At 30.6% G+C, this 25,949-nt stretch overlaps 1 protein-coding gene across 2 annotated transcripts; it reads right to left on the bottom strand.

Annotated features, from left to right (window-relative positions):
- Positions 1–5,265: 5,265 nt before the first annotated feature.
- Positions 5,266–25,936, bottom strand: LOC139516639 (trafficking protein particle complex subunit 14-like). Of its 2 annotated transcripts, none has more exons than XM_071306848.1 (12): positions 25,559–25,936; positions 21,935–22,154; positions 21,363–21,449; positions 20,294–20,405; positions 18,310–18,448; positions 17,851–17,921; positions 17,221–17,301; positions 15,951–16,045; positions 14,456–14,534; positions 7,376–7,445; positions 6,434–6,669; positions 5,266–5,589 (listed from the first exon to the last, which is right to left on the bottom strand). In XM_071306848.1, exons 1-12 carry the CDS (start codon positions 25,889–25,891, stop codon positions 5,502–5,504), a joined length of 1,611 nt encoding a protein of 536 aa, XP_071162949.1. In that variant the 5' UTR covers positions 25,892–25,936; the 3' UTR covers positions 5,266–5,501. The 2 variants fall into 2 exon arrangements, with proteins under 2 accessions (XP_071162949.1, XP_071162950.1); XM_071306849.1 differs by having other exon boundaries at positions 25,797–25,912.
- Between the last annotated feature and the right edge of the window lie 13 nt (positions 25,937–25,949).

Below are 25,949 nucleotides of genomic sequence, written 5' to 3'. Positions count from 1 at the left end.
CATGCAATGGATTTTACTTATAATATATGATATATATCACTTTGTTAAATGTAAATCCTATTTAAAGGCCATACAAATCATTAATTATGAAACTTAACACAGGTGTAGGACACTATCTGAGAATGTGCATAAGAGAATATAATTCCAATCCCAAATGGTAAAGGGGAGATAATCAAATTTACTAACTTCAATATTGCAATGTGTGGTACAATGTCCCCTAAATGGTAAAGCAAATTTTATTTACATACTTGTAGTCTTGTAGGACACCACCTAAGAATGAGACGGAGGGAATATTATCCCATGCCAACATTTTACCTGGGAGATAAATGAATTTAATAACTTCAATATACCATTAGTTTTGCAAATAAAGGGTATAATTTTGTGAATTATTCATTCACAATTTTTAGATTAACAAAGCAACCTCTGGACGATTGAGGTCAAGCTAAAACACTAAACAGTGCTTTCAAAGAAAATATTTAAAGTACTGGTATATAATAACTAGCTTGATAAAATACAATTTGCTCAGTGGAAAGCCAATATAGCCAAATGAGATCAGCTACATTTGATGATTAGAATTAGAAAATTCTTTGGGTTTTGTGATGTACAAACCATTAGCTTATCACATTTAAATAACTATTTGGTACAATGGTCATTAAATAATTTTCAATCAGCAAATGTAACAGATCTTATTTGGCTATGCAAGCTTTCAACTGTGCAAATTGTGGGGTTTATTTTATTAAGCTATGGGTAATGTTAGAGCACATCAATTATTTTCTCTAAAAGCGCTGTTGAGTGATGTAGCTTGGCCTAAATTGATGACCATTGTACCAAAAAGTTTTTCAAATATGATCAGCTAATGATTTTGGACATAATAAAACTCACAAAATTTTCAATATCTATGCTATGAATGGTAGTTCATAGTGAAATAGTATAAAATGAAGATTGTATTTGTTACTGATCAAATATTGTGTCATTTATGTTCATTGATATCAACAAATTTTCTACAAATATCAATGAAGTGTGTATGCATTTGACTTTTCATGCATTTATTAAAGATATAAAACCACTATATCATAGCCCCATTGATCTCTATGTTAAATTCTGCAATTTCAACCATGAATGGCTACTTTGTCTGAAGTTCAACTAAAGTGGCAATTATTGTATGTCAAAATTATACCTAATACTGACTTATGCTGAAAAATTTAGCATGCCTGCATATCAAAGGGTACTGGTTCCTGGAAATTTTATGGTACAAAAACAGGTACTTCTGATCTCAACAACAGGAGAAATGTACTCTCCTATTAAAATTTTATATACTTCTTTGTTATTTAAAAGAAACTTTAAACAATGGTTCTTCAGTGATCCCAAGTCCCCAAGCTTTCTTTTGATACAAAAACTACCCAAATATTCCACCTAAAGATACAGCTATGCCTAGGAACTATTTTGTTTATAATATGTACTACTTTCTTGGATGTTCTTTCCAACTGTGCCTGAATTAGTTGTTCTATACCTGTAACTTGTTTCTCAATTTTCAATTAGAATGACTAGCAGCAATGCAAGTAATTATGCAATAACCAACAAAAATACTCATGAACGGGTTGTAATGATTTATTACATGTAAAACAATCATATCATAAATAAATAAAACAAATAAATGACAAAATCTATAACATATTTGAAGCAAACAAAGTAAAAGTAAATTCAATTACATGCAAAATTAATGTCTATGAACAAAACATGGAGATCATGAAAACCTAAAAATAATATTGCACAATCCCTAAAAGAATTGAGACAGATCTACAAAAATAAATTATCAAAATAAACAAACATTTTATAATGAATGGATGAAGACGATAAACAAAGGATACAATATAAACAAAATTTATGGATCATGGATCATAGCAAATAACAGACTTTTTAAGAAAATTAACAAATTGCTACAATTCCAGAACATAACATTTAAACTTAAAGTACACTGTATTATTTTTGGTCATTTGAACAAATTAGAAAATTTGTGTTATTATTTCTTTTGACCATTATTACTTTCACAACACAGTATGATACTTTATCAATGAGAAAACATCCCTTGCAGATATAATATGTAATCTATGAAGATTTCTTTTTAATTAAGGAAGAAAGGACATAGGGTTTATGTCAAAGCGACAGTAATTCCAGGACACAAAATAAAACCAAGATAAATAGCTATATACTGGCCCTAATTCATCATGGAATTTATAGTGTGTGATGGTAAAAAAAAACAGTGAACCTTGTCAAAACAAGAATGTGTCCATAGTACATGGATGCCCCACTCAATCTACAATTTTCCATGTTCAGTGGACTGTGAAATTCGGGTCAAAACTTTGATTTGGAATTAAAATTAGAAAGATCATATCATAGGGAACATGTGTACTAAGTTTCAAGTAGATGTGACTTTAACTTCATCAAAACTACCTTGACCAAAAACTTTAACCTGAACTTCACACTTTCATTTTCTATGTTCAGTGGACCATGAAATTGGGGGTCAAAACTATAATTTGGCATTAAAAGTAGAAAGATCATATCATGGGGAACATGTGTACTAAGTTTCAAGTTGATTGGACTTCAACTTCTTTAAAAACTACCTTGACCAAAAACTTTAACCTGAAGTGGGACGAACGGACACATGGACGAACGAACGGATGAACGAACGGACGAACAGACCAGAAAACATAATGACCCTCTACTATCGTAGGTGGGGCATAAAAACAAAAAACTCCATCCAACATTGTCATTTCATGAAAGATAAAAAGCTTGAATATTCCTTCAATTTTTTCTAATATTAACCATACAAATGACTATTGGAAATTGGATCAATAATACTTATGATTACATTAAATTGAAATAATCTAAATATTATGAATGAATAGCATACAGACATACAAAAAAACTAAAGTAAAATAAACATAATAATACCTTAATATAGAAAAGAGATCTCAATTTAATACAAGTATTGACTGAAATAACAAATAACAATATAACAAGATTTGTTCAATATTTAAGAATCATTTCACAAGTCAATGTAACTTTTCCTTCAGAACTTTCTGAATTCACTTCATTATTTTTATATGAATAAAACAAATACAATACATTGTACTACAATTTCTATTTTAATAAAGGAATAACGGGACTATAGTTCATACAATACACCAACATATATTTGGGATATAAACCATAAGGTCCGAAACCAGTTATTTTAAAGTGCATTTCTTTTACACAATTAATGAAAATTAAAACATACCACCTCCGTTTTCTCAATAATATTTTTACAGTGTGTTGTACTACTTTTGGGACAAATTATATCAAAATTATAGAAAACTTCATCAGCTCTAAATCAAAATATGGACAATTTTATGTTAAGGGGGTCTTGAAATCATTTGACAACTTCCAAGGTACTTATTTTAAACCCTTTTCAGCTGGAACAAATCACTACTTTACTTTACTTTACTTTAAAATTTGTGACCTAAATGTTCTTACAGTGTCATGTCATCCCTACTTGCTATGTGAGGTATAAAACATAGAGAAATAAGCGAATATATTCATGGACAACGAAAATCAAAGGATGATAACTGTGGTCTCAGACCATAATCAAGGTAGAATATATAGAAAAGACAAGTATGACAGACATTGCTCCCCCTCCCCTAAAACTTTGTCAATAATTTAAGCACAGTTAATTAATAAGTTTTTATATTTCTATGAGGTTAACTTTCTAAACAAGAAGAAATGGTACATTTTCATTATTTTTCTAAAATTCTTTAATGCATGGGATAAAAATAGATTAATTGTTATGAGCTTCACATTAGTTACATGGGAATATCTGAAAAGACATTGAATTCCTGAACTATGAAAATCTTATCTCTTTGAAATATGATTGATGAGGAATGAGCCTGAAATTTTGACAATATAGTCACAGAATAAGCTGTGAATGCAAAATTTAAAACCAAAGTACACTTCAATTTTTCAAGGTGAACTTATTATAAAGCTGACTATACAGTATGGGTTTTCCTTATGGTGACCTATAGTTGTTATTATTGTGTCATTTAGCCCCCTCTTTTAGAAATTTGTCTCATTGGCAATCATACCATATCTTCTTATTTTTATAAGTTTTAGATTAGGGACTCCATTTCTTTAGAAAAACTTCATGTATTAAGAAATGCAAGAAAACTCTATGTAAAACATTCTAACCAATGTGGGTGTAAATTCAATACAATATTTCATATATATATATATATATACAACTCGTCTAAACATCAACCCAACAATGTTAGATCTGTAAATTTGCTTTCGCAAATTTTTGGTTCTTCCCTCGCCGGGATTCGAACCCATGCTACTGTGATATCGTGACACCAAATCGCCTGCACTGCAGCCTTCCCGCTAGACCACACGACCACCTGGGCTCTCATAAAAAGAGCTTTCGCTGGCCGTGTGTTACCTTTCCTCGTCAGTTTTAATCTAGCGGCGTACTACAGTACATGATATATAAGGCATGAAGATGTTATTGTTACAGATCAGCTAAATTATCTATAGTAAAGGATCCTACAAATTAATGTAATATACAGTCACAGAAAATAATTATATATATATATATATACACTTATATATACACTTAATGATTATAACCCATTCAGAGAATTCATTTATTTAACTTTCTATTTTTAAGAAATAACATTAGGTACTCAGTTTGTTAATAATTGTTTATATAAAATAATTGTTTAAGTCAATATGAAAATGGCACAAGTATAGGACACTAGGGCATAGTTCTTATTAGTACAATAACAGTAAATAATCTCAATAATTCTAAATGTAGTTTACAAAAAAAATGAATAAAATAAATATAACAAACACAATTGACTTAAATATAAAAAATACCTTATATAACACTTGTTGTAATTTTAAATTAAACAAAGCATTTGATCAATAATACTTTTAAGAATTGTAATTGTTAATTAGAAATCATCCTGTGTATCTTTTATTGTGAAATTTGAAAAATTAACATCTATGCAGGATTATATAATACTAAATGCTTGACAATCTGCATACAGATGTATGTATAATGTTTTAAATTGAATTCAAGTTTTAAGAATTGCCATATTCACACCATCACATTATTCTCATTAATAAAAACATGGCAATAATTTCTGAAATTACAGTATACAGATGTCACAGTGAAATAGAGAGATTTTAACCACATGAATTTTGCATAATGAAAAAATTGAATAAAACCTAGTATTAACTACATGTAATAATATACACCGCTATAATATATACATCATGTAGTAAATATTGTCAGCTTGATAAAATATCTTCTTTCACCATGATGGAGAAGGTATTAAATTTTTAAAACTATTTCAACCTCACAATTGAACTGTTGCATCTGAATGGAAGCTTTTCATACCTATGGAGAATTCAAGGCAGAATTTAAAATGTCAGGAAGAAAATGACCACACTGTTTTTCAATCACTCCATCATCCATTAGGGATATATAAGAGAAAAGAATTCTTCTTAAAGTTTGAAGATACAACAGATTTTTGGAGAATATCATTACTACATAATCTGAAAATAAAACAAAAAAGAAATATTATACATGTGAAACTGACGAGGAAAACATCATTGGGTGTCTGTAATGGTTTGGGTTTCTTGTAAGTATTTGGAAAAAATATGGTTTACTGTAATTTTACATGTTTTTTTTTTTTTAATTTGTCCTCAATGGTGGTTTTTGTTTGTCGTTATAGTATAACCTGCCTAATCATACACGAGTATTCCAACATCCTACTTTAACGGACACATTTTTCTGGTCCTAAAATAGGCATATCCTTGCAGAAAAATCTAAGTATTCCAACACCCTGCTTAATCCAATACTTTTTCTGGTCAACAAGTGTGTCAGATAACACAGGTGACACTGTACTATAAGGGCTATTCCATTTAAATGTATGTGGGAGGGAAGGGAAAGGACTTTGAAAATAAACCCTACAACTAAGAACCATTTTTTTGATGATTTTGCATAATGGTTATAGGCGCATACTGAAAAAGACCAATGACCCACATTCAATAATTAAAATTTCGTTCCTACCCTCTTACATACATTTTAATGGAATAGCCCCAACATGTTTTATTGATATTTTCTAATTTCTGAATTTTACTGGTTTTACAAAAATCTGTTTACAGCTGCTGAATATTGAATAATTAACCTTCACACTTTATTTAAGTAAATGGTATGTCAGGATCCTTCTGGTACACAAGAACATTGGATTCTTGATAGTTCTTGATAAAGGATATAGGAGGAGGCTTTAAATTTTACATCAAGATTGAAAGTGTGGTTGAGTTGCTGTCTCATTAATGTAAATTTCATTAGATATCAAAATTTTGTTAATTCAAAGAAACAAAAAAAACAACTTACGAAATATTTTCCTGTGGTTCTGTTTCTAGTGCATGATCTGGTCCTAAATCTCCAAATGAGTATGATTTTCCAAATGAAAGCCTTTTTTCTTCCAATTCTCTGTCTCCACCATAAGAAGATGCACTACTGATACGATTTCTCCACAATCCTTCAGGAGAACTTACCAGCTGTGATGGTGACTTAACAGGAGATTCTGGTATGTTGTAGGTAAGGTTCAACTTCATATGTTTCCCAAACTGAAACATTGAGAACAATTTGATAAATAAAAGGGATACAGATTGATCCCATGGCATGTGCAAAATTATATTGTAATTATTCTGCTCATTTTGGGTGCTGTGATTGGCATATAAAATATTTTATTAATTTGTTTGTTTTGCAAACATGTTCCTGTGCAAAAATGATTCAACAGCAGTAAATAACAAATATATATTGTATAATTCAAGGAAACGCCTCCTTTTGTTCCTGACAAGAGTGAGATTTGAGCAAATATCACAAAGATATTTATCCCTATCACATGCCGTATGAGCCTGTTTTTCAGTGGTTGTTTGAGATTCTGTCTGTCATATTTGGTTTCAGTTTCATATCATAATAAATCATCCTTTGGTTTTCTCTTTGAATTGTTTTAAATTTTTCATGACAGACTTTTAATATGTTACTATAGTTAGGTAAGGAGTATAGCTTCCTGTGTATTCATTGTATTACAGAATACTATTCTTTTTCAATTGACAAAAAATATATTTTTTCATATTTCATCATATTTTCATGAATACTTGATTTCATGGTTTTAACAAATATAGCACTCAAGACTATAGAAAATAATTTGTTGTGCATTAAAAGTTTTAGTGTACACATTCTCACATACACTAGAACCTCATGAAAAATAAGTAATCCTCTGTATTTGATTTAGCCTTGCTTCATTACAAATTTCAAAAGCATTCTTACCTCATATAGACCAGGTTTGAGTATGGTAAACTCTACTTTTGTGCTGACAGTAGAACCATAAGATAACTTTCTGCAAAAAATGATGAGAACAGTGTCATTTTGAAAGATACATAGATTAACTCTGTCTCTGTTTTCTAAAATTTAATGCAGGAAATATAATGTATACTTATTGACTGGGTATGAGTGGAATGGTAAGTTTCTTGTCCATGAGATGCAACTATTGCACTGAGGCGTAGCCAAGGGCAATAGTTGTATGCGAGGGGACAATAAACTTACTATTCCACAAAAATCGAGTCACTGTTTTAATATATCAAAAGAGACAACAGACAATAAATGGCAGGGATAAATCAACTAGAATCTATATATAAAAAGCAGAAACACAGTCATACTGTTCAATGTTTACTTCATAAATATTCTGAAAAAGCTAAGGCTACGTCCTGCACTGATGTCAACCTTAGATAAAATAGGTAAAATGCAACGTTGTAACTACCGCGGCATTTCAAAAATTCTCCAATCCCCTAGCTGGATTTGAATTTCGCAAAGTATAATGACGATTGTTGTCAAATAGTTTCATCAAGGTCCAATTGTTGGAAACTATTGACCAGTACAATAGTTCAACACTTGCCATTTGAAAAATAGTGAAAATATTGTGTACTTATTTCATATAGAAAATGATACCTGAGGTTTAATATATAGGTATAATTAACAGATATGGGAATAGAACAGTTTTAAAAGCATATTGCACTGATTTCTGCTCATATTTATGGAGTATAATAAATACCTTAGTTTTTAGTAGCCTTTTCATCTAAATTTGGGTTTTTGATGTAAAATTAGAATAGAAGGTGAAAAAGCCTTTGTGAGACCTTGAAATTGAAAGTATTATCCTTTTCCTTTATCAAAATATTGTTAAGGTAACACGATACCGAATGACGTTACGCCATGAGTTATCGTTCCTGACGTTATCGAATAACGTTCACACAGTATATATTTAAGCCAATGCAGCGGGTTTTGTGTGACATTTTTAACGGTAACTTTCCCTAGATGCAGAGTGCCGAGAGTTTTGATGCAATACGTAGCGGTTATTTGACATAGATTGTTTTATCGTTTTCCGGCAATCATTCATTCTGCTCATTGTTAATCTTTAAAAAGTATTACTTTACTTTTTAAATATTCTGTTTCTTTGATATTTAAGCATCTGCACGCTTTATCTATATATGTTCTTATGCATAACAGACACAGTTTTATCACTTTATTGTTATTCTTGATATAGATATAGGAAGATGTTGTGTGAGTGCCAATGAGACAACTCTCCATCCAAATAACAATTTATAAAGGTAAACCTTGGTTTATTTTTGCAATAAGTACTTATTCATGATTCACGCCGTATCCCCATGAAATTTTGTTTTGCAAGTAGAAATCTAATTTATAGAAGCTTAGGATGATGTGTGAAAAAAACGGGGAATTTTACAACTATTAATTCGTTTTAAAATGGTCATCAAAAACACCGCTCGGACAAAATTGAAATTTATTTGGATGAGAATACGGATATAATTAGGGGGAAAAGCACAATACAAGCAGACGTTGAAAATCATACAGAAAATAGTTTGTTTGTATGGAATGTAAAAAGGTGGTTATTTAGTCAAATAACTTTTCCTGTGTTCCATGTGTAAACAGTCTCTGCAATTCATTGGTCTGTACAGAGTAAATTCATTATAGTTTTGGAAATATTTTAAAATACAGTGCCAGCTTTGTAATCGTATAAACCAGGTCTACTCAGGACGGACAGCAACATCGGAATGAAGCATTAGAAAGTTAACGAAGGCTGAGAAATACATGGTCACTTGATTCGGCAGAAATAAAATAACAACATTCAGGTTCCGTTACAGTCTGCATAAAGCCAGCCCCGAGTATCCACTTGCGTCTACAAACGCAAGTTGATAGTTGGGGCTGGCTGTAGTCAGACCGGTTCCGTGTTCCCTGATTCCGTTATAATTTTTTTCTCGAAATTTACATGCAAACGACTGACTTTTTATTATTCAAACGGCAAGAGACTGTAAAAAAGCTAGATCAAGTTGAATCATTTAGATTTTATATTCGTGTTAATTTACGCTTGCATAGGTATTCGGTGTTTTTTTAGTTTTGAGTTGGAAATAATGTACATGTACAAGTTGGGAGACAAAACGACTGAAAGAAAATTAACAAAGTTACCTTTTAGGGCTCTGAGGGCCATATTGCTCGCATACTAGGCGTTGGAAAAGACCCGTAAAGTTCCTTTCTTAAAATTAGTTTTTAGAACAAGTATGCAAGTATATATATACATGTATAGCGTCAGTTAAAATTTTCCAGACCATCATCGCGGATGCCCTGCCTCTATTGCAAAACCTACCTATTGTATTTATTGTTAACTTGTTCTCGTCCTGAACATGCATGAATTATTTTCCACTGGACGTTAACCAACCAATAATCAAATCAATCAATCCTATAATTTACACCCGTCACTTGGAACTTTAGTTGTTAAAATTTAAATCATTGCCTCTAACATTTTCAAAACATTCGACAAAGTTTAAACACAGACCGTGAGGAAGACCAAAATTGAACAGTTACGCAAAACTAAATTATCTACGTTACCGCTTGCTCATTATGGAAGTGGGGTAACATGAGACTTTATTTGTAAAAGTACAAGTACAAATAAAACAAAAAAAAATTGTGTACATGTACATGTTATTTGTACAAAAGTTGGCTGATAGAACGATAAATGGAGATATGTGATATGCAATTTATAAGAAAGCAACAGCTGGGTATTAATTAAACGACATCAACACCTTGAAGACATCAAGAAAATCGTGACTAATGCTTATTGGAATAGTATCTTTACACTTCTTATTAGTTTTAGTAAACGTTGGAAAATTTTGAGTATGTGTAACATTTCAGTCTCTTGGTAAATATTAGTTTAAGTCTTAAAACTTTTGTTCTTCTCTAGAAAATTCAAACCATAATGAAATATAAGGAGACGCGGTAAAATTTCCAATTAATCAACTTTCCACCAAAGACGAAATGACGGAAATGCTAGCCTGGTGCGGGAATTTCTCGCTACATTGAAGACCTGTTGGTGACCTTCTGCTGTTGTTTTTTTTTTCTATGGTCGGGTTGTTGTCTCTTTGACACATTCCCCATTTCCATTCTCAATTTTATTCTTACATTGCTACTACATTTCAGATCTCCAAATTACCATTCCATTATATGAACTGCATATTTCAAAAATACGCATTGTCACCAAATTACTTATAGAGCACGTATCATCATATTGTTTAACATTTGTCCGTTCGACCGTTAATCCCGCACTTAGTATATATAGGGTTAATTCGGCTAATTATTTAGGACTACAGTCGTTTTGCTTCAGCTTTAAAACTATGTACCTGGTGTTACTACTCATATTATAGGTGCGCATATCGTCTGGATTTTCTTTTTTTTTTAATGACAGGTTGCTGGATTAGGCATTTTGATAAAATACAAAGGCACACAGAGTACAGACTCCGGCTTACATCTGATACAGGTTGAATTTCAAGCTGGAACTTTTAAATTTCGCAGTTGTTTTACTTATATAAAGAATGCATATATGATCTCAAGATTTGTTATGTAAATAATTTTTCACAAATGACAGAATGTTGAAATTTGTGAAATTTTGCATACAGTAACAGTTTGCTAACCCAAATAATTCAGTCCCTCCCCGTAATCGAGCTCTCCTACTTACTTAATGTAGTAAGCGGAATATAACGACTGAATTATTCGGGTTAACAGTTTGCAAGGTTTGTCCGACTTGCTGAGCAAACAAGTAACACATTTACACCACGCAGAGTACACTATACTACATGTATTGTATGTACCAAGTCAAGAATATGACAGCTGTTTATCATTCTTTTGATGTTTTTCAGCTTTTGATTTCGTCATTTGATAAGGGATTTGTTCGTTTTGAATTTTTCTTGGAGTTTTGTTATTTTATTTTTTGGAATGTGTATTTTACCAGGATCATTATTTTTCCTCATAATTTTCACAAATAACAGAATGTTTAATCTTTTTTGACTGGTGCATCAAATGTGTCTTTTATAAACAACTGTTTTCAAAATTGTATTGTATCGTCCCGAACATGCATGAACTATTTGCCACTGAACGTTAAACAACCATCAAACCGAGCAATTAAAAAACTGTTAAATGAATCAAATTTTTTAAAATACTATATTTCTGCATCAAGGGATGCAGTGATGATACCACCATTGTCTAATATGATGGAGTTAAAAATCAGTAATTCAGATGAATCTCACGTGAAATGTTTCATTTAATTTTCACGTAAACTTAACAAAAATCTGAAGGTATGTTTTATGGTTTTAATCAAATTTTAGAACAAAGATATTATTTAAATACTTTTATTTCAAATATTTACGTGAATTTAACGTGTACAAAATTCCGTTGATTTATGCATGAACTATTATCATAAGATTCACATGGAACCTGTTCACGCAAGTTTCAAGTATATGCTCGTTTGAAGTGAAAATCAGACGATATTAATATTAATTCATATGAGTGAAATTCCATGTGCAGGACGAAATAAAATTATATCTGATTCAGTAGAATTTTATATTGCATTACTAGGAACTTTACGACAGTCGAAAGGGGAAATGAAAATAAAATATACTCATTCAGATCCCGACACATATTTTTTTCTCCATTTCTCTGAGAAGGAATAACGTTATATTCCGTACACCATAACGTCACACGTTTTTGGTCAAATTCTATGCCTATCGATCAACTTTGAAGCCATTTATTTCAAAAACAAGGATGGTGACATATGAGTTTCTATACGTGTATGGATTCACTATGCAATCCTGGATATTATGTTAGTTTTTTGTTTTTCTCCGTATATAAGAAAATAGCCATCCATTCGAAAATCTAAAAAGGTAAGCCGAAAAAAAGGCATTTCCCCTATATACCTAAGTAAATTGGTCGCCAAAATTGACGTTTTCCTATGAAAATTACAAAAAAACAAAAATGGTGACCCCCATTTTTTATTACATATTCCGATGTAACTCGATTAAAAGTACACGTATGCAAAAAATTTTGGAAATCGGGAGATATGCCATTCGGTATCGTGTTACCTTAATCAATTAAAAATCATCAAACAAATAATCTTGCTTTGGAACTGGTTGTTATCAAAGGGAAACAATTCAATCTCAATCTCAATGTGTTTAAATCCCAGGAGAGATAAATCTTGTTACACAAATGGGTAGCTCATCCACTATAGTCTATTTTTAAAACATCTTTTAGATACTTATTTTGCTTTACCAAATTGTTTTATAATTAATTCCTCACTTTGTACTCGCAAAGTAAACTTTATTAAAAACCCTGAGAATGTATTTGCTATGCAATTTTTGTGTTTTTGTGAAAAGATAGTTTGAATTGTGTGCATTAATGCCATGTAGTTGATAGTAACAAATACGCATGGGAGTTCAAAAACGAGATGTGTGAAAAAAAAATGGCCATTTATATTAAAGCAAAAAAACCGGACTCGTCATTTTTGCATATAGGAGACAAATCAGGTTGTTTAATATAATTTGTCGAATGATGGGTTGTTAATGGGTGCGAGTCATTGTGACACTTTAAAGGGGTTGGACAGAATTATGGGAACTGTGGAATAAGAGGACTAGAAATGAGAATTTGATGGATGAAAGCTTGAGGCAGGGTGGTCTTTATCGTGAGAAAAGTTTGATAAAACAGGGATAATTCTTGTTGATGAAAAAATAAGAGTGCAGAGGAACAGAATATGGAGTGAAGTAGGAGTTTGGGGAGGGAACTGGGAATCAATTCCCTGTGTCCACCAAATAACTGAAAGCCATTAAAGAAATAAAGGAGTGGGGTCTGACATGTATGTAAAAGGATCAATTATGCAGGGGATGCAGACCACAGATTGGTGTAATTTGACAACTGATAAATAAAAATACGACGGATGCCGAATGTGATAGCGCTATCTAAATAAAATAAATGAAAACAATATATATTTTTTTTCAATAAGTCCATTTTTTATTATGAAGACCTAAAGTAGAGAAATGTAAACAACTGCCAACCTGTACCAGAAACAAACAATGGTTTGGAACAAACTATACACCACGAACGACAACTCGACCTAGAATGTTACTCACATTTGTTGATAATGTAAACAAACATCGATTTACAAAAAAGCGGTAATATGTAGCAATTAATAACAATCAGAATGTTGTAGTAAAGATCACCAGGAAATTAATCTGGCTTGCCGCCCGGAGATGCCGATAAGTGATATTTTACAAAATCATGTTTTCAGGGGACGTGATGAATTGTCCTTGCCAAAGTTACAAATAATTCAGGTATCTAACATTTCTAACATATATTGATACCACGATAATACATTGATAATACTGCCTTGTTAAATATACCTTATTGTCAGAGAATGCAGCAATAATTCTGTTGTCAACGGCCAAAGAAAAAATCGGGATGATCAAGCATGGAATTCCGGAAATTGACCGTCTCCAAAAATATTAAATTCTAAAATTGAGTTATCGTCCTTTTCGTGCCAGACAACTATTGAAAAGGCTATATTTAGTAGTAGGCTTTATTTCATGAAACTGCCTATAATATGGATGTTTTAGAATATAATAATGAACATTTTAGCTATAAAGTATGTGATATCAATATACAATTGTTGGATTGTAAAAAAAGTTCTTTAAAATAACTTAATCTGGAATAACATTAATTGTAAAATGTAACAGGTTGCCCAATAAATAGAACCAAAAGACATTTATCAAATATTATTCATGTATCTATAATATTAGCCTACATAATCATTAAGATCAGAAAACCCTCCTCTGTGATAAAACTTGAACCAAATTACCTGTTAACTTTTGAAAACCTCCATGTAGGAATTAACTGTAACATTTTTAACCTCAATAATAAGTGAAAATTGTTTCGTGTCTAAACATATATATCCTACATATATAATATAGTCTTTAATCTGGAAGAAGTACTGAACATTCATTTTTCTGATGCAACACTTACCCAAATTTTATAACAGGATCATGACAAAGAAGACCAGACTTTATATTTTCTATTTCTTTGAGATACTTCTGTTGCTTTTCTGAAAATTAAAGGAACAGTATTTGTATTGTTTTTTATTCTAATCAACAACAGTGCATGCATGACAATTTTTCCAGTTAAAGAATTTACTGTGCTGAGTAAAAGAAAAATTCAAAACTATTCTAATTTATCTTTTAATAAATGGAAGGATGGATTACAGATGCTTGTAAATATATGGAAAAATCATCATTTTTTCAATATGTAATGGAACATAACCCAAGAACAGCAGACGTGACACCACCCAATTTTCTAACTGTGTTTGATGGTAATAAGCTTGATGATATGAGTTTCATATCATTTGGTTGAGGAAACCTTAAGTTAAGGAGCAGAAATGGCAAAGGAGTAGGTCCAGTAAGACCCCTTTTTGGCCACAAAATATAGCAGTTTTACAAAATTGTTCAAATGTAAACTTTTAGTAATTTATTGGACAGTAGAATGCTTCTGCTACATAAATATGGGCTGTTTTTGACAATACAATGAAAATATATCGGGTACTAGCACCACAAAGTCATGCTAAATTACTGAAATCTTCACAATTCTAGCATTTTAGTTGAATTTTAGACGGTTTTCGTGTAAAACGAAAGTGGCCGCATTCGTGTTCATCCTTAATATTAAAATGCAAGTTGTATTTTATGATAATACTTAACATATATAAAGGTTGAGGATGAACACGGATGCGGCCACTTTCATTTTTGACAAAAAACATCTTAAAGGGACATTTTTTGGCATATTTGGTAGATTTTTCATATTTCAGCTTGAATCGGTGCGTTTTTTATGATTAAATCAGTTAAAATCTTTCACAAAAACTAATTGATTCAAATAAAATAGACACTTAAGTGTTTAAAAAGTGGTCAAAATCATTCGTCAGATGAACCTGAAATTTGAGGCCAAAATCGGTCCTTACCGGACCTTCTCCTTTAGCAATTTTCCCAGTTACAAATGGACATAATTTAAGAATGGTGAAAGTGATTAAAATTTTATCTGTGTAAGGTGGTAACAAGTATTGTTTATAAGTTTCATAACATTTTGTTGATTCATATTGAAGTTTAATAGTGTGTGGAAATGGCAAATTAAGCAATTTTTGCATTGTCATTTGGTCTCTTGTGGAGAGTTGTCTCATTGGCAATCATACCACATCTTCTTTTTTATAAAGCAAAAGAACAGAAACTAGTTTTGAGACATACGGTCTGACGACAAACAGACAAGTGTAAAACTTGAAATGTAAAGGTTCAAGGTGGATACAAAAAAGAAGAGATAGGATAGAAATAAAAAAAAAATTGCAATAAAAGTCTTTTAAAGTGCCTGCATTCAGCTGAATGAAATGTGCTTTATAACAAAGAACTATTTATAGAGTTATAAATTTTACTATTTTCTGATAAGATAAATGCATCAAAATAATAGTGTTTATACAACATACTTTGATCTGATATCTGTGGTACAACAGGGTTCCAGTATAACCTCCATTCTTGAAAATCTTGTAAAGTATTGGTAACTGTATATGTAAGTTTAAAGCTGTAAAATAATTGAAAAAAAAAGTCATCTTCTATGAAAGAGATTATTGTGAAAAATATAAACAAGTATCTTTATAATGGAATAATGGTGTATGTTCTGTATTTATTTATGTACAACTTGCTTTTATGTGGTGAAATTAAAGCTTATATATGTGGTATTGTTGATTTATTGTTTGTATTTAACACAACTTTCAGCACTTTCCTGGCAGTCAAATCAGCTAGTCATAGTATATTGGGAGGAGGCAGGAAGATAGGATAAGGACAAGTGTCTTCATGTTAAAGCCCATAACATTGCTCAGAAGACTAGACAAAATAATAGTACCTTCAATTTTAGGATAGGTATTTAGTTTTCAAAGAATGATTAATACCACATATTAAAAAATGATAGTGCTTGTAAGCATTAAAAGTAAAGATTGCTCTAATTTATTAGTGGGAAGTAAAATTTAAAGCATTGGTTGTAATTGACTCAAATAGAATTCTGAACAAAGGAAGATAACTCAGTTTTTAATTTTTAAAACTTTAACAATGACATCATTGATATTGGATTCCTGCACCTTGCAAAAGAAAAGTAATTTTCTTGACTAGTTTAACATCATTTTGTGATTTGAATATATGAGCATATGATATTTCATTGATAAATTTCTGGAAATGTTTATGAATAGCATGTTTAGAATGTTATGATCAATGCACTATATTATTTGTATATCAAAGGTAGTGATAAACCTTTGAAGATTTGGATATCAAGTCAGTGGACCATAGGGTTTTGTGTTGCATTTAATTACATTCATTTTTGGAAAAATTTGCAAGTGTGTTTATAACTGAATCTCTTTAATGACTGCAACTTATGCCTCGTTCACATGTACATTTAATTCGAATTGAATGTGAATCAAATTCGTGTTTGCGTTCACACACTCTTCCTTTTTAATTCGAATTGGCTAATTCGCATTAGAAATGCGTTTTTGTTAATACCAATTAAACATTAACGTTGTTCAGACAGTAAAGCGTATTTGACACGCATTGCAATTTGAATTAGAATTTACATTTTGTACGTCTAGACGTTAAACGTTTCGAATGCAAATTAAACTAATTCCAATGAGTTAATGCGAATCAAATTCGAATTACATGTGAATGCAGCATTAATGTAGCAGTGGATTTTTATTCATGTCAATAATTTACCTTTCACCAACATCAATCTTCTTAGAACCACACTGAACATCTAAAACAAATGGTACTTTTCTAAACAATATCTTTGGCAATCTGTAATAAAGGTTTGAGTTTACTACAAAAGCTATCAATAATTTTCTTCTTAATATTGATTACTGGACAAAGAATTATAAATACAAAATTTACCAGTACATTGAGATATAAAAAAGATTGGACTATCATCTATCAAATATGAAGGTTGACAATTCTTTTTGATTTCATACCGTTATTAATTCTTAAGTCATACTTTAGTATGCTTGTAATTCACTGAAAGCAAAAGAAATTATCGAGGCTGTTAATGATTTTCCTACCTTTAAATTATGTGCTCTGCAAAGCATTTTTATGATAGCAGCACATTCCAACTTTTCTGTGTCAGAATATTTTTTTGTCAAAAAGGTTAGTTTCTGCTTGATTGGATGCAATTGTTTGGCAACTTTATTAGAATCAAAATAATATATGAATTAAAGTCTTGTTTTACCCATAGAAATCAATATGTTTTTCACCATGTTTGGCTAGGTGGTCTTCATTTTCGGTAAAACACCTTCAACAAAATCTTCCATGCATTTTTTCAAAGTTTACATATTTTTAAAGATAAAGCCATACCTGTATACTGTTACAGCCTGTGGTTCTAAGATTTCTTTTCCCCATTTCACATGTGCATTTAAAACCAATTCCTAAAATTTATAGAGAGAAACTACATTCATATGCAAGGAACCTACATATGGACATTTTGTAACATTGAGAAACTAAATTCATTAGCAAGGAACCTACATGGACATTGTGTTATATAACTAGCTGCAATGAGTTTGCAAGTTCTAATTTCAACAGCCATTTTTAAGGTCTTCTTATATTAATACCTCAAAACAAACCAAAACATTCATTTTGCATTTCTATAGGATTTTTAATTGCTGTAACCTTTTGTTCAGATTTTATTTAGTATTATTATTGAGTTTTTACTGAAAAACCGGATAAGTTTATATTTGGTATTAATAAGTAGCAAAATTTTGTAAAACTTTACAAACATTGTAATGCCAGATATCCAATTAAGGGGAAGTAACTTACAGAGTAATCTGTTTCTATATTGTGCTTATACAGAACAAATATAAGTGATAAAGTTTCTCCTCTGCCTAGCTCAACAGGAAACTTAAATCTGTCTCCACTAACCATATGGATAGCATGGTCACAACCTTTACATGCTCCTCTGAAATATTGTTCATAAAATAATAAACAACTGATGTAGAAAATGTAAGCACTCCTTATCTGTTGTTTTTATTAATAACGTCTTATTTTTAGAGATTCTTCTGCACAGTTTTGTGTATAAAAAAAAACTTATTCAAGAGGCAAAGATAAATGAAAGAGTAACTTCCACATCTTTGAGCTAAAATAATGATTATATAAATATTTCCCTCTAATTTGAAAGTTGTGAAAAAATATCATTCTTCTACAAAAAGATACAATTAAGAGATAAAGTCACAACAAACTTTAAATGTAGAACTAATTTCAATTTGTTAAGGGCAGAAATAAAAATATATCCAATGTTATAAGCTGACATGATAAGAAGAAATACATGAAGAAATTAAAAAAAATACTCTGATTAAAATAGGAAAGTGCATAATTTTGAAAAACTTTAGTAGAAGTTTGCATATTAATATAAAAGGGTCTACTGCAAACCTTTATGAAAAGATTTGTTAGTTGTTTGTCTCTGAAAAGATGTGTTAAAGAAGAGTATGTATACAGTCATAAATAACATCTTTTTGGAAATAAAAGCAATAGGTTAAAATAGGATAACTTTGGTAGCTCAAAAGATTTAGACTTTCTTTAGTTTTCTAAATTCTATTTCTTATAATCCTTGTAGTTTGCAAAGATTTTGCTTTCTTTTTTATGAGGAATTTGAAACTAGTTATATTTACTATCAAAAACAGGAATAAAATTAGAAAATTTGTAAAAAGGGATCTTATATGAATCTTGCTAAATTTTGTTCATGTTGACTCAAAATTTCAATAGAAGATCAAAATGTATCAGTAAGAATGGTAATACACTGTCATTGCACTGTAGACAACAACCCAAATTTGACCCTGTGGTGCATATAATATTATTTGGAATAGTTCCTTTGAGTTACCAAAGATTTGTAGTGACAAGATAAAAGCATTATTAGAGCTAACACATTCTATTAAAATGATCCTTTATTTCTACTGTGAAACTTATATACATTAGGGCTATTCCAGAAAAAAATGTAGGGGGGGTGGGGTGGGGGGGTGGAAGGCACATTATATTAATAATACATGGGTGGTGGGTATCAGACTAACTTTTCACACTATAATGCACTATAATTCTCAATTACAATTGTCTGGGTGGCTGGTGCTGACAAAAACTGCCTTCCAACCCCCCCATACATTTTTTTCTGGAATAGCCCTTAATGAAAGAATACAAAGGGTATAGATATATATGCATGTACTGATGTATACTTTTTACATAAATGTGCATATGTGTAATTACTTATATTTTATTTACATTTGGTGATTTTCAACATCTGCAAAAGAAAGCTGTACTGAAACATGGTTTTACTGAAAATCATTTAAGCAAATAATTGTAAAAAGAAAATCTTGATTTCTTCAATAGACTCAAGCTTAAATCTAAAAACTTGAAATGAGAATAAAATTCAAAGGGTTGAAAAAGTTGCCTTTTTCTTTCTGAATAACATATCTAAGTATCTGAGTATTATTACTGTTGTATAGCAGGGCCTATTCTTAGCAGAGTAGAGTAGAGACAAAGTTAACTGAAGCCATCTTGCATCAACATATATTTTTTATTTTTTAAATACACATCATAAATTGCTAAAAATCTAAGCAACAAAATATCTCTTCATTATGATGCTTTATAAATCTTTAAAACTACTGCAAAAAAATAATATTAAATGTTGGTTCAAAGATAACAAGATACACAATGAATAAGGTAAAATGAAAGCTGACTCAACTGATTAGGAATTATATCAAATTATCCAACGTACCAATGTACCAACCTACCAATGAACCTGTAGAAGACTTACATATCATTCTGGACATCTCTGTGTTTATTGATAGTCTTGTCACAAGCAGGACAATGTCCTTTCATCAACATACAGTCGTTTATGGCTATGTCTTGTAAACTATCATTATTTACTGAAATTAATAAATAAATAAACAAATCCTTACAAACAATTTAAATATCAAATCTATTCCTGAAAATAAGATAACTATACAGTTCTATATTTCTAACATTTTTGCAAACATGTTTTTTTACTACTTTAACTTCTGAAATGTTCATTATATTAGTGAATTGATAGATTCAAAAATTTTTATGAACTTCTGCATTGGATTGCTGTCACTTATCTCATGTTATTCATATTCATAATAATGTGATACCTTTACAATGAAGGCTTTTCAACAACTGTCTTTATAATGACATTATAACAGTTATTGTATGTTTATGTTGTTTGAATTTGTCACCTTAAAAAGTGTTAACATTTTCACTGTGTTATTATTCTAATGTCAAGAAGCAGTTCAGAGTCATGCCATAGGTATAGTCAGATTTGCAAGAAAAATCAATATAGCTTTAGAATTAGAAAAAAAAGTTGTAACCTTTTTATTTTGCTTAAACATGATAAGAAAAGTTAATGTTTGTAAAGTATACAACTAAAATCAGTCACTAATGTTCTTAAGTCTTTAATTTACAAGGGACCATTACTGGCCTCATCTTTGCTTTTGTATAAAACCAACAATGAAAAAAAATGATTTTTTATGAAAAATATTTGTTTTGGACAATTTTGTGCACTTTACACACAAATGGGCTACAGTATCATGATTTTTATTCTATTACATTTCAAAACATGTTTAACCCCACCATATTCTGTATGTGCAAGTAATTCAGTGGTTGTCTTTTGTTGCTGTGTTACATATTTGTTTTTCATTCATTATTTTGTTTATAAATTAGGCTGTTAATTTTCTTGTTTGAATTATTTTACATTTGTCATTTCAAGGTCTTCATAGCTGACTTTATGATATTGGCTTTGCTCATTGTTGAAGACAATACATTGACCTATAATTGTTAATTTCTGTGTCATTTTTGTCTTCACTTACCACTGAGAAAAATCATAAATTGTCCAGAAACATCTTTGTACTTCACTTGAAGTTTTGGTGGCTGGTGAATACGTAAAGTTCTTGAGACTAAATTGGAAACAAAACATAAATTAAAACATTTTCAAATCTGAATTAAATATTCCTTTTCCACCAACATTGCAAAATCCATTTTCTGTTTTTATTATTTTGTTTTAATCCTGAATATGCATTAATTATCTGCCACTGGACATAATTCAAGGAGTTTTGTGGTTTATTTTGTAATTTCATACATTGTTTTCTTTTTCTTTTTATGCATGTATTTCAGTGTACAAACAATGTTGTATATATAATGTATGTATCTTTTTTATGATAAGGATACAATGATAGTTTGTCTTTTGTTCCTATAGATGGCTAATGGAAACGTTGTGTGCTTAAAAATTATTTTTGTGAGATCATTTGATTATTGTACCATATATGTGTATGTAACTGTTGTAATTAATATGACGCTGATGCATTGAAAATCTAATGTAAAAATGTTTAATCTTTAGCCTGTTTTGCTTTTAAATAAAGTATTATTATTAAAAATCAAATACCTGACTTTTGAGTATAAATCTTTTCTTTCTCTGGTAAAGGTTTAATGTCATCAACCTTCAACAAGAAATCACTTTCTCCTAACATTCTCTTTGGGCAAGGTATTGGCTTGACAATGGACACTGTCAAATAAATTTTTGTATCGCACGATGAAATATTATTTACTGTTGCTTCCAATGGAACAATAAATGTTTTGTCATCAACAAAATAAGGCTTCTTCTCCTGAAATTAGAAAACAATAAAGTAAAGTGAGTTCAAAATAACTCACATTAGCATGTGTTTTTAACTGCATTTAACATTGATCAAGGTCAATAGCTCAAAATTACAATGCAGCAATAGTGGTTTTGGTTGAAATGTGTAATTTATATATCTATCTTCATTCTTCACAAGACACATACATGACATATACACATTTGAACATGTGCTTGATATTTTGTATAAAATATCACATTATGTACATTAATTGTATGTTTTCCACATTTTCTTTTAATATATATTTTTTCTCCCAAAAATGAAGGAAAATTCACAACGCATGTATGGTATTTTAAAGCTTCAATAACATGAATAAGAAAGCAACTACACAACATAAAATCACTGATAATAGATCTATATAAACTTTGGTAATTTGTTCGGAATTCATGAGGAATTCTAGTATTTACTTCTTTAATACATTTTTTAACAATACCACTGGACACTTATCAAATGACAATCAATCATTTTATAACATTCCCTAATGATTTCCATAGAAAACACCTATATTGATGGTTGGAGCCAGTCCATGAATGTTTATATGGGGACAGAGTCCCCAATAACAGTAGAAAATTCAATAAAAAAAAATACGGGAAAATTTCCCGAATTTTTCATTGTACTAATGAACTCAAAATCGTTCAAATTTTTTTTGTCATGTTTTGAAATCCCGGACCTGCGCAGAAATGTACAATGTACTTCCTTTTTCCAGTCTCGTTTGTATGAAACTTTGAGTAAAATATATATTTATTAGTCTAGTATAAAATAGGAAGGAACGCGCAATACCAATTTCATTTTTAATAATTCCTTGATATGAAAAAACGTTACCTGATGATAGCGTTTCTTTGTTTACATTGCATATGACGTCATAATTTAAATAACGTCACAACTAAATCCCTAACAACAGAACCAAAATCGGAAACGTTACGGTATTTCCGTTTCTTTTTTTTAAAACAAATATTTAAGTTACAAAAAAATAATTCATACAGACTTCGTCCCCATTTACAGGTAATGCCTGCCTCATATTATTGACTAAAGTAGCTGAATTTATCTGAGCAACATGGAAAAGGCAACTAGTGCAGCAGGAGCTAACACTTTTACCAAAATAACAAAGTTTTTTTTATGTTTCTTTCTGATCAATCTTGAGTTTTCTCTAATGTGTTTCTTTAAGCCATAGATTATTATAGTATTAATGAATGGGTGTTTTTATAATAGCCCTGTTATATGTCCAAGGTCTGTAATAATGGTTGAGGAAGTCTGTAATGGCCCGAGGCAACGCCGAGGGCTATTACAGACATCCGAGGCAATTATTACTGACCGAGGACATATAACAGGGCCATTATAAAAACACTCATTTCTTAATACATTTATTAACCAACTGATCAAAAGTGTATGTGTTTGTGCTAACTTGATGTACTGTCTTACTCTTTTAATGACAATTTAGTTTGAACAAAATAATTTGTACTTCACCATTATAAAGCTTTAAATGTACCAAATATCCAAGATATTAAGTTGAAAGAGATATGTGTTAAAAAACAGGATGAACAGTGATCCCTTTATATGGTTTTTTAATGTTGGTTGCTGGTTACTAAATTGAATAAAATACAAAAAGGTATTATACTCTTTACAACTTAGTTTTATTAACTTTATTAAAAACCCTAACAGGGCTTAATACAGACAAACTGGGCATTAATACAGGGCCATTACAGAAAAACAGGGCCATTACAGACAAAACAGGGCCATTACAGAAAAACAGGGCCATTACAGAAAAAACAGGGCCATTACAGAAAAACAGGGCCATTACAGAAAAAACAGGGCCATTACAGAAAAACAGGGCCATTACAGAAAAAAACAGGGCCATTACAGAAAATATGTAATTTTTAATAAACAGTCACTTTTGGCAATAATGCACTTAGTTGGTTAATAATACTTTTAACAAAACTTCTTGTTTTTGATACAAACTATATTAAGGATCCAGACAAAGACTATTTTTTATATAATTAATTGTATTTACCAAATGAATATAAAATATGTTAATAAATATAACCATTATATGGAGACGAAGTCCCCAATTACGGTAGAAAAATCAATAAAAATTTATAAAAAATCTAAAATTCGGGAATATTTCCCGAATTTTTTATACTACTAATGAACTCAAAATCGTTAACTTTTTTTTTCAGATCTACTTCCGTTTCCGGTCTTGTTTGCATAAATAAACACAATGTGAAACCTGGAAAGATTTGTTCTTTAAAAAGATGCATAATTCCAAATACATGAAATATTAGATTTCATTGAAAAAATTAATTTGTATTTCTCTATGAATAAAAAGTTGCAAAAGACTTATCCAGAACTTGAATAATTTGTGAGATTGTAACCTCTGTCTCTGAAAATCACTATTTTCTGAAAAACAATCACTGATACCTAAATTTTTGCATCTTAAAGTTGTTTGTCATTTTGTATATGTTCCAGACCATATGAGTATTTGGACCGTACGCGTACGGTCCGGACCGTATATGTATACTCGTACGGTCCGACCATACGCGTACGGTCGGACCGTATGAGTATACGCGTACGGTCCAGCTGATCATACGTTTTGGGATCATGTGGGTTAAATTTAAACAAACATTTATCAAAATCTTTATTTTTAGTTATACAAATTGTTATTATTACAAAATAGCTGGCCGATGATAAAGTGAATAAGCGAACAATTGAAATTAAATATTTGCTTAATTGTATATCCGTGAATTATATTTTGTTACTCTGGCCGAAGGTGACACTTGCTTCTAATAAGAACTTCGTATTTTTTACATTTACATGTTTTGTTAATGCATGTTCCTTTGCGTATGCATTTCTTTTGTAAAGTTCATAAATATTCTAAAACAATTGTCCTCCCACATTATGTTTACTTCCGATATCTTCAATTTCAATGAGCATACTGAGCTGCAATTAATGAATAACTGGCCTGCAAAATACAGGAGATTAACAGATTAAATAAGCGTGATCTTTTTAAATAGTTAAAATATTAAGTTTTTATGTCAAATGCTGTTGAACTTTTTATATTAATTGGAGATATAAGTCATGTTGATCTGTTATATACATTTGTATCTAATAAGCTTGACCAACTTCTTAATATCTGTCAGACCGTACCCGTACGGTCCGACCGTATGCGTATTTTGAAAAAGTACGCATACAGTCCAGACCGTACGCGTACGGTCCAAATACTCATACGGTCTGGAACATATATACTAATCAATAAGACACTTGAAATTGTTCCCAATTAGTCCAAATAAGTTTTTGGATATTAAACTTATATGACAGCCCATTTTATTTGAAGATTCTTTGATACATGTAGGTCTTACAACTTTAGAAAATCAACTTACATGTAGTTTTAAATGTGTTTTTGTGTCAGCTGTGCTTTTAAACACATTGCACAAAAAGTAACTTTTATTGTAAGACAGTTCATTTTCGTCGATATTAGGTATATTTTTTGCAACGTGGAAATTGACGTGTCCATAAAGATTTTCAATTCTTTTTTTCCATTTATTAATGTTCCCATTCAAACACGAAGGAAAATTAACAATCACATTAACAAGATACGTTTTCCCAATATTTACACACTTAAATTTGTCACTGTATTGCACATCACTTCCATTTTGTTTCTGCTTCTCAAATATATGCAAAATTATGTTAGAAAGATCAGCATCTTCTTCCATGATCTGTGCTGTCTGCTAAAATCGTAGAGTACAGTGGTATTGCACCAATCAAGAAGTC

Source organism: Mytilus edulis, chromosome 3, assembly GCF_963676685.1.
Source record: "Mytilus edulis chromosome 3, xbMytEdul2.2, whole genome shotgun sequence".
NCBI lineage: Eukaryota > Metazoa > Mollusca > Bivalvia > Mytilida > Mytilidae > Mytilus > Mytilus edulis.
Note: the sequence above shows the minus strand (reverse complement) of the source record. Positions and strands in the feature narration are given on the sequence as shown.

Coding starts and splice junctions, on each gene's coding strand:
- LOC139516639 (XM_071306848.1), bottom strand. CDS start 25,891: ATGGAAGAAGATGCTGATCTTTCTAACATAATTTTGCATATATTTGAG. Junction 21,450..21,934: donor GATTTATACTCAAAAGTCAG/GTATTTGATTTT, acceptor TTTCCAATTTAG/TCTCAAGAACTTTACGTATT. Junction 20,406..21,362: donor ATTTATGATTTTTCTCAGTG/GTAAGTGAAGAC, acceptor TATTAATTTCAG/TAAATAATGATAGTTTACAA.